The sequence below is a fragment of the Pelodiscus sinensis genome, chromosome 1 (genome assembly GCF_052426305.1).
Source record: "Pelodiscus sinensis isolate ZL-2025 chromosome 1, ASM5242630v1, whole genome shotgun sequence".
Taxonomy (NCBI): domain Eukaryota; kingdom Metazoa; phylum Chordata; order Testudines; family Trionychidae; genus Pelodiscus; species Pelodiscus sinensis.
Genome location: NC_143052.1, coordinates 195,470,381 through 195,480,031, shown reverse-complemented (window position 1 = coordinate 195,480,031; position 9,651 = coordinate 195,470,381). Strand labels below are relative to the sequence as shown.

The 9,651-nt window shown below is 41.5% G+C and overlaps 1 protein-coding gene and 1 long non-coding RNA gene across 2 annotated transcripts in view; one reads left to right on the top strand and one right to left on the bottom strand.

Annotated features, from left to right (window-relative positions):
- The first annotated feature begins 2,914 nt into the window (after window positions 1-2,914).
- Window positions 2,915-9,641, top strand: LOC142821346 (uncharacterized). Its single transcript, XR_012898147.2, has 3 exons — window positions 2,915-3,037; window positions 6,680-6,818; window positions 9,508-9,641. It is a non-coding gene; the product is annotated as an uncharacterized LOC142821346 (long non-coding RNA).
- The window catches only part of UBASH3A (ubiquitin associated and SH3 domain containing A), a 43,359-nt gene continuing 40,838 nt past the window's right edge, over window positions 7,131-9,651 (bottom strand). Inside the window, exons 13-14 of the mRNA XM_075912231.1 lie at window positions 9,229-9,335; window positions 7,131-7,793 (exon numbers count right to left, since the gene is read on the bottom strand). Coding sequence (XP_075768346.1) covers window positions 7,656-7,793; window positions 9,229-9,335 — 245 coding nt within the window. The 3' untranslated portion in view covers window positions 7,131-7,655. The remainder of the gene's footprint in view (window positions 7,794-9,228; window positions 9,336-9,651) is intronic.

Below are 9,651 nucleotides of genomic sequence, written 5' to 3'. Positions count from 1 at the left end.
GCCAACCCTAGGAACCCTTGAGGGGATGGACCAAAGACAGTGACCAAGCCATTTGTCTCGTGCCATCCCTCTCCAGCCTTCCACAAACTTCGGGCAGGGACACCACTCCTACCCTCTGGCTAATACCACTCCATGGACCCAACCTCCATGAATTGATATCACTTCTCTTTAAACTCTGTTCTAGTTCTAGCCTTCACAGCCTCCTGCAGCAAGGAGTTCCACAGGTTGACTCTTTGCTTTGTGAAGAAGAACTTTCTGTTATTAGTTTGAAGCCTGCTACCCATTCCTTTCCTTTGGTGTTCTCTAGTCCTTCTATTATGGGAACTAATGAAGAACTTTTCTGTATGCACCCTCTCCACCCCACTCATGCTTTTATAGACCTCTATCCTATCCCCCCTCAGTCTCCTCTTTTCTTAACTGAAAAGTCCCAGTCTCTTTAGCCTCTCTTCATATGGGACCTCTTCCAAACCTCTGATCATTGTAGTTGCCCTCCCCTCTCCCAGTCTCTCTCTTCCCCTCTCCCACCTCCTTTACCCAGTCTCCCCGAGTTTTGTTCAATAAAGAGAGATTCTATTTTTGAACACAACTGTCCTTTATTTTGTACATCAGGAAGGGGGGCTAGGGAGGGGTAAGTGGAAGGAGGTGAGGGAGGAATGGGGTACGAGCCCCTGGTGGGGAGGATTGGGCTGGCTCTGCGGGCTTCTGGGGGTGGAAGCTCTCCTGCAGCCCCCCAAATGTCCCCTCTCCCCAGATGGCAGCCTGCGGCAAGTGCAGCTGGTCTGATGGCCGAGTGCTGTGAGGTGCCCAGTGTGGGCACTCCGGACAATCCAAGCCAGGACTGCTTTGCAAGCGGGGCACCCCTGAGAACTGTCTGTCCAGAGTGGGGGTCGGGTCCCTTTAAGCACAGCCCTCGGCTAGCCTGAGACAGCAGCTCCATGCTCTAAGTTCTCATCTGATGCCCTGCTAGCACTGCTTCCGGCCATCCTTAACCCCGGTTCAGGGTCCACTCTGTGTGGACATGCTAATTCGAATTAGGAAAACGCTAATTCGAACTAGTTTTTTTAGTCTGGATGCATTAGTTCGAATTAGCTTAGTTCGAATTAACTAATTCGAACTAAGTTAGTTCGAATTAGCGCTGTAGTGTAGACATACCCTGAGGGTGTGTCTACATAGCAGGACTTAACTCAAAATAAGCTATGCAAATTGAGCTACTTCAATTGCATAGCTTATTTCAGAATAGCTTATTTCAAAATAGGGAGCATCTATACAGCACTTATTTTGAAATGCAGTACTCTTCCTCCAATTTCCCTTACTCCTCGTACATGAGAATTACAGGAGTTAGAATAACAAGTACTCTGACTTGAGAGTATTTCAACATTATTTCAAAACAAACGCCTGCTGTATAGATGCAGACTAAGTTATTTCAAAATAATTCCAGTTATTTGAAAATAATGTTGCTGTGTAGATGTACCCTTATAGAGTGAAACTGCAATTTTTTCAGCCACCTTATTCAGAAACCACTCTGGAGATTTTCAAATAGCACAATTATTCTCTTGTGTTGTTCTATGTTACTACTGAAACATTTTCTATTTTAGTGACATAAGGGATGATTTACATCCTAATCCTGAACACCACAGAGGATAATAAATTAATGATTTCCTCAACTAAATCTATAGGATTACAACATCCCATTTTTATATGCATCTGGCTCACTGGTTTTTAGATTGATGTTTTTGCAACCCTGTTTGCATGTATTGTCACTGGAGAGTAGATGATACTTAATATATTTTCCATTTAGTGTATTATTCATTCAATTTGGCAGCACTTAGATGGCAAGATAGAAGAGAACTGCTGAAAGAGGCATCTTCTTAGTATCAAAGAGATTTAGGAACAAGCTAGTTTTGCCCTCAACTTTTCAGGCTCCTTGGCTTTAGTGAAAAGGTTTACAGCACAAGTACACCCTAAGAATCAACAGGATGGCTTTACTTCCTCTTAGGTATACATTTTTCTGTAGAATCAATAAAGTATGTAAAGGTGATTTTTTTTCCCTTATTTTAGATAAAACCTAAACAAGACGCAGACTTCCTTCCTGATGGTGCAAATGCTTATGCATATAAATAGTCCCATTCACTTAAATAAGATAATTCATATTTATTCAAATTATTTGTTTAAGTGCTTCCAGGATCTGGGCCTTAATTTTCTTTATTGTATTCTGAAGGGCAGGTCATCTCTTATACAGGAATTCTTCACCAAGAGTGAAGGAAAATCCCACTTACGGAGTTTTCACCTAGTTATTCTGGGAGGAGAAGAGGCATAGGACAGGCTTTGCACATGCACACACATGCAGAACTGGCAGCAGGTTACGTCAGTTCTTGATATCAATGCAGACCTTGGATAGGCCACCAGAGTTATCCCCATGGAGGTGCTGGAGCCTCCACATGGCTTCAGGTCTTCTCACAACTATAGCAGAAACTATATGCCAATGGACTTCCCCGGCTGTTGTCTTTAATCCCCTTTCCAAGAAAGAATAGTGGAGGAGGAGAGCAAGTAAAATAAATGTTGACACACTCAGCATGTGTTTTTCTGCCCAGCATTTGGATGACAATGAAAGATGATTTGGAATGAGGCCTCATCATCTGCATGGAACCCAGTCTCTGCAAAGCATTCTGGGCCTGATCACAAGCCCAGGTAAGGCTTGAGGAGCACCTACTAGAGATCTTAGAACCCCCTTTAAGTCCTCTGTGATGGGGTGTCTCAGCTCCGCACTGTAGAACAGACTGTGGGCTGGGCCCAGTTGGCTGAAAGAGCCCCTCCCCCACGGTCCTGCTGGGCACGCTCACTCAGCAAGCCTGAGTATAAAAGGCCCTGCCGCAGCTCACTCAGGGCTGATTGCCAGTAGGGAAGGAACCTGAGCTCCAGAACAGCACCAGCAGCACCACAGCAGCAGCCTCTGCAGCCTCAACTGCAGCCACGGCCAGAGAGGCCGTCCGTGAGGGCCTGAGTGATGCAGCGAGAGCGAAGCAGCACCCCAGAAATGGTAGGAAGTAGCCCAGGATGGAGGACTGTCCTGTGGGCTCTCAGTGTGTTGCAGTGAGATTCGTCGCTGAGCAAGCAGTTGACTGAGCCACCTCCAACAGGGCCCCTTGGCTGGGACCCGGGGCAGTGGGAGGGCCTGGGTCTCCCTACCCCCTTTCTTCAGCACTCCTGGGCAGAAATCATTTCCCTTGGACCTGTGGACTGGGCCTCAGGGCTGTATTAACCCCTATAGAGGGGACTGGTATTTGAACCCAGACTGCTGAGCCATATTAACCCCTATAGAGTGGACCTCTATTTGGGACTCTGGCAGTCGGGCCATATATATCGTGGTAAAGGGGAACTGAGACTTGGACTCCAGCCATTGGGCTGTATGGATGCTGATAAGTGGGCCCATGGGGGGGGTTGACCATTAGAATTCCATGTCTAATGACCCGCTTGAGGATTCCTCAACACCCACTAAGAACAGAGAGTCTGTGGCCCTAAGGGATCTAAATAATTCAGTGATTGACAAGCTCCCTCCCAATGTGACTAAATTCTTACATGGGACTTCTCAAAAGGAACCTGCAAAGGGAGAAAAGGGGGGGAAATAGACTGCTTTTTTAAAAAAATTGTATTTTTTCTGTTTTAACATTAGAAATTCACATGCTGTCTACTCTGTGAAAGATGTTAGTGAAATAATGATATCACAAAAAACAACAGAATGAAACCCGAGAAATTCAAAGGGATTTTTAGATAGCCTGTTAAAAATGAACGGAGTTGGGGTTTTTTTTAACACATTTAATTTCAATGACTATTTAACATTTTTGAGAAAAAAAGCCACATTGAAAATTCAACACCCTCATCTCTTTAATAAAAATGAAAGCAGTAACAATATGAGTTCTTTCAGACATCCCATAAAGAAGAACAGTCTTGACATTCCTAATATTTCTCAAGCAAAAAGAACAACCAGAATTTTAATATAAAAATATTCAGATGCTTTTTCTACATTATAATAAACCCTATAAAAAGTATATATCCCTCATTAACGTAAATTAGAGCTTATTTTGAAAGTTTAATAAGAACGAAGAATCTGGAAAAGGCTTTTTACCTTTTATCCATCCACTCACAATACTCAAGCTAAAGCTTTTAAAGAAAAGTCCAAAGTTTTGTGAGAATTCAGCAGCTAGTCTCTCAGTAATAAACGCATCACATTCAACAGGGATTATATCACTTTGTTAAGCAATTTAATTACCTAGTGAAATCCCAGAGAATATCTTCTTACTGCAGAGCCAGCCATCAGGCTTACAGGAATACTGTCATATTAATAACATTTGCCAAAGTTCTTCAAATGTAGGATCCAACTTGGGTCCATATTTAGGCACTGAAGTAAAAGACACTTGATTTTCAGAGGTGCTGTGGGAGGTGCTCAGTAACTTTTAAAGTTAAGTGACTCTTATTTTTAAGTTTGAAAATGTTGGCTGTTTAAAAAACAACAACAAGTTTTCTTATCATTTTAAGGACTAACAAGCTATTCTGTGTGAGTGGACCCCAGTGACCACACAGAGCCCAAATGAAACCAAAGGGGCTCTGTGGGGGTAGGGAGGGCTGATGAATGGAGCAGCTTATCCATGTCCTTAAACTGGAAAAATCAGAAGACATTTAATTGTTCAGCATTTATTCTGTTAACACTTTCACCTCATTTGACATGGATAAAAGTAGACTGCACAATTTCACTTTGTGGTTCTCAAGCATTAGCACGATGCTTCAAAGTTTGTATTAAAATCAGCAACACCAAGTGTTTAAACCCAGAAAAAAGTTCTATTCTCATGTAAATTAAATAAGGTAAAGTGCAGGTCTGCTCTGAGAAATGCTTGTGAAACTGGCACACTGTGGAATTCCATGTCTAATGACTCATTGATTGCCATATCAAGTATATGACAGCTTTCAGATAACACATTTATTTATAAAATTGTCAGCATCAACCACAAGCTGGAAACTAATCTTCATGCTTTCTTGCACATCATCTATCATCTGTAATAAACATTCTGTTAGATATGTCCTTCAGATACACCAGCATTCGTCCATTATCTTTAAATTATGGTTCCAGTGACACCTGTGGACCTTCACCCCACTCCCATCAAGCAGTTTGTACAGGTGTAACTGGTTGAAATTTAGTGGACAATTATATTACTGATGGAGAAGCAGGAAATAGATTTCTACTCAGTGTCTCAGCTCCATTAGCTGCATAGAAGTAATAAGAATAAAATATAATAGCCTTTATTTCACTTTTACAGTCACCCAGGCTGCGTCTAGACTGGCATGATTTTGCACAAATACTTTTAACAGAAAAGATTTTCCGTTAAAAGTATTTGCGCAAGAGAGCGTCTACACTGGCATGGATGCTTTTGCGCAAAAGACATCTTTGGCACAAAAGCATTTGTGCCAGTGTAGACGCTCTCTTGCGCAAGAAAGCTCCAATGGCCATTTTAACCATTGCACAAGAAATTAACTTGGCTGTCTACACTGGCCCCCTTGCGCAAGAATACTTGCGCAAGAGGGCTTATCCCTGAGTGGGAGCGTCGGAGTATTTGTGCAAGAACCACTGATTTTGTACAGTACAAAGTCAGTGTTCTTGTGCAAATACTCGCAGCCAGTGTAGACAGGCGGCAAGATTTTGCGCAAAAGTAACCACTATGCACAAAATCTTGCCAGTCTAGATGCAGCCCCAGTGTATCTGCAAGAGCAGTTTTGTGAGTAAGAAGATGCCATTTTAAATAGTCACCTTTTAGAGTTGGAAAACTTTTAAACATTTCTATGTTTTTTAAAGCAAGGCCTATTCACAAGCCCAAACTATCCGACAATATCTGTAGTCTGCCCTGAGATCCTTGCATGAGAGATGTTATAGAAGGCCAAAGCATAATTATTTCAAAACAGGTAAAAAACAACTTCCAGTATCTTTTAAAAGACAGACCATAGCAATAGATAATTATATCTATAGATATATTAGATCTCCAAGTGGCCATCTTGTCACAAACCAATTCTACAAGCCAAATACTCAGAGAGGCATTGGAATTACTACAATTCATCCACAAATTCAATTCTCACATTGACGACCTCCGCAATCGAGATAACGGATGGCTGGAACATTATCAACGTAACATTCAATGAAGGTGACAACAGCTCTTTGTCTGTGTAGATTCTTGCATTAGTATACTTCCTCTCTAATTGCTATCCTTTGATCCTTATCTGCTTCTTTTAACTATCTAATTTTTAGGTGCTTATAGATTACCAGTTCTGCCTACTTGTTTTTCCCTTTGATATTTTCATACCCTCTGCTCCTTGTTTCCCATCCCCTTCTTTTTTTTCTCCCCCTCCACCCTTCTCCCCTATGTATTTTGAGTCTGCACATCCTAAACTCAAAACTCTGGTCATCTGAAGAAGTGGGCAGTGCCCACAAAAGCTCATGATACCATCTACATGTTTTGTCAGAAAATCAAACTGAACCATCCAGAGGTTGACACTAAGCCACCCATGTTCCGAGCACTTACCACAGTGAAAATCAGCCCTAAATAAATATCACAGTGAAAATCAACCCTAAATAAATACACAGAAATGTTTTTCTGTTCTTCTAATGACCACTCTGAATGTTACTATCTAATTTTAGCAGGCTGTTTGGCACCTATCTTTGAAATTATCTCTGAATTTTCTGCACGCCCGTTTCCCCAGAAGCCTCCCCTTTGCAGCCTATCCAGGAAGTCAACAGAGACAATTTTAAGGGTCTGCGAGATGTAAGGAAGAAACAGGTAAGGAAGAAACCTGGGTGGTTTTTGGTTTAGTGGGTGAACCATTGGGAAAAATGTTTTGGATCAACCCAACCGTTTTATTTGATTTTCAATTTTTTGATCGTTTTAGATTTTTTAAAGATAAAGTTGATGCAATTTTTTTTAAATTTCAAATTTAAAAAATTAAATGTCTTGTTTCAAAAACGTCAAGACAAGATAGGGTTTTTTTGGGGGAAAAAATTGCTTTTCTTTTTTTTTTCCAACCAAAACTATTTACTGAATTCAACTAAATAATGAAATGTTTTAGTTGACCTACATCTAGGGATTTTTTTGGAGCAAAAAAAGTTTAGTCTGAAATTTTGTTCTAGGAAGAAAATAAATAGTCTGTATTATGCACCATGTCCACTCATACTCTAGATAAACTAGAAGCAATCAATCAGAAAGCAAAATTGTCCATTTGTCTGAAACAAAATGTCTAATTCTTTATTGATTGTATTTTGTTCTTGAAGATATAACCATATGGTTGCATGACTGCATTAAGCAACAAGGCTTACAGTCAGTTACACATGTCAAACATTACAGATGTTAGTCTAAATAATGAGTTTTAAAAGTTCATTCTTCAGCACTGGATAAAGTAATGTTCACTTTTATGTCAGTTAATAGGTTCTTTCTTCTGAATCACTGTAACAAAAACAGAACTAAGGCATAAAACCTTCAAAAGTGCTCTCTGTGCTTTGACAATTCATACAAATAGTGGAGGAAAATTCCCCCAAGTTCTAAGTATTTTGGATAGACCACTGGCCTCTGATGTCAGGAGAAATCACATCTTCTCTTCTTTTTTGAAATATATAAAAAAGACTAACTGTCCAGTATGCCATTTCTCCAATTAAATGATGCATTTGAACCATGGGTTAATGTCTTAACTGGTGGGTTAATCATCTGCCATCTATTCTCCTCTTTAAGCTCTTCACAGAAACACATGCCCAGTGAAGGTATCTGGGGAAAAAAACAGAGATTGCAACAGGACTTTGTATTAGAACTTTCCTGATAGCACTGGAAATGGGGAAGACACACCATTGAAAGCACAGTGTAATTAAACAGTTTTCATTTTGGGACAGGGGGGTGTACCTTAAGAACATTTTAGGAAAATAGGTTAATATAATCTCTCACTTGACCTAACATGAACCAACAGCACAAGGGAGGCCAATCTGTTGGGGTATGTCTACACTACCCCGCTAGTTCGAACTAGCGGGGTAATGTATGCATACCGCACTTGCTAATGAAGCCCGGGATTTGAATTTCCCGGGCTTCATTAGCATAAGCGGGGAGCCGCCATTTTTAAATCCCCGCTGCTTCGAACCCCGTGTAGCGCGGCTACACGGGGCTCGAACTAGGTAGTTCGGACTAGGGTGCCTCCTTTCACGAGGAGTAACGGTAGTTCGGAATAGGACCCTAGTCCGAACTACCTAGTTCGAGCCCCGTGTAGCCGCGCTACACGGGGTTCGAAGCAGCGGGGATTTAAAAATGGCGGCTCCCCGCTTATGCTAATGAAGCCCGGGAAATTCAAATCCCGGGCTTCATTAGCAAGTGCGGTATGCATACATTACCCCACTAGTTCGAACTAGTGGGGTAGTGTAGACATACCCTTGGATACTAATGGAGCTTGTGTCAGCTCCACAAACTGTCCCAAAGGTTTGATAACCACGTTATATTCTTTCTATCTCATGTATCATTTCCAGCAGTAAACACACTGCCGATCAAATTCTCCCCTCTGTAACACCAGTGCAACAAGTATTAACAGAAGGGAAAATTGGGCTTACAGAATCGTTGTTACTGATGATCATGTGCAAACCAGCAAGCACCCAGTTTGGTCATCAGATCCAAGAATGAGCTTATGTTGGCAGCACAGCCTTTTTATTCATAAACTGAGCAAATATGATTTGGGCTCCCTCTGAGACACAGTGTACATGGCAGCGTCTGTACTGCTTTACAGATAGAGTTTTGTAATGGAGCTGTGCTTTCCTGAGGTGGACCACACAACACCTGGGAGATAATAGGCAGGGGACACAGTTACCCATTTTAGTGATAGACAAATTAAGCCACAGAAGGGGAGATTTTCAAAGGCACACCTGGTAGTTAGGTGTGCACCTTCCAGTAACTTCCAGTGGGAATTGGGTGCGATAGTGTCTTCGAAATTCTTCACCAGAAAGGTTATGATGTGCCCAAGGTCACATGTCAGTTCACTGGTAAAACTCACATCCCTTGATGACCAGTTGTGCATGAGAACTACGGAATCAAGCTCCCTATGGAGTCACAGAGTAACTCTTCTAAGTGAGCAGCTGAAAAAACAGACAGCCCATTGCTTGGTATACTGAAAATATACCAAGGAGAAAATGGTGAGCAACAGCTTTCTGTTGGAAAAGCTTCTTACCTTTCTAACCAATGTGGCAAAATCATTGCTGTCTCTGGCTGGGAGCCCTAGTACAGGTCGAGTGAAGGAGTCCAGAGATGAGCCATGACCCACTATAAGGATGATACCTGATATACCAAAATAATTCAAGGAAAGAAGAAAGAGCACTGTAACTTTACAATTCAATGGGTATTGGTTATTCTTCTTGGTTAGTTTTGCATTGTTCATCTTTGCCGAGATGTGTGACTTATAGACTGGGCAAGTGTAAATATCCTGCTTGGTATGTTATATTCAATTCAGGTAATGAGAGAAAGCATTTACTGGAGGGAGAAGGAGGATGAAGCTTCCAAAAAGAAAAAAAGGAAAAGAGAAGAAAAGAAGCTTCCTTAGATTGTCAAGTCACATCCAAATGATTTAGCAATGGAGTATTTTACTGCCTTATGT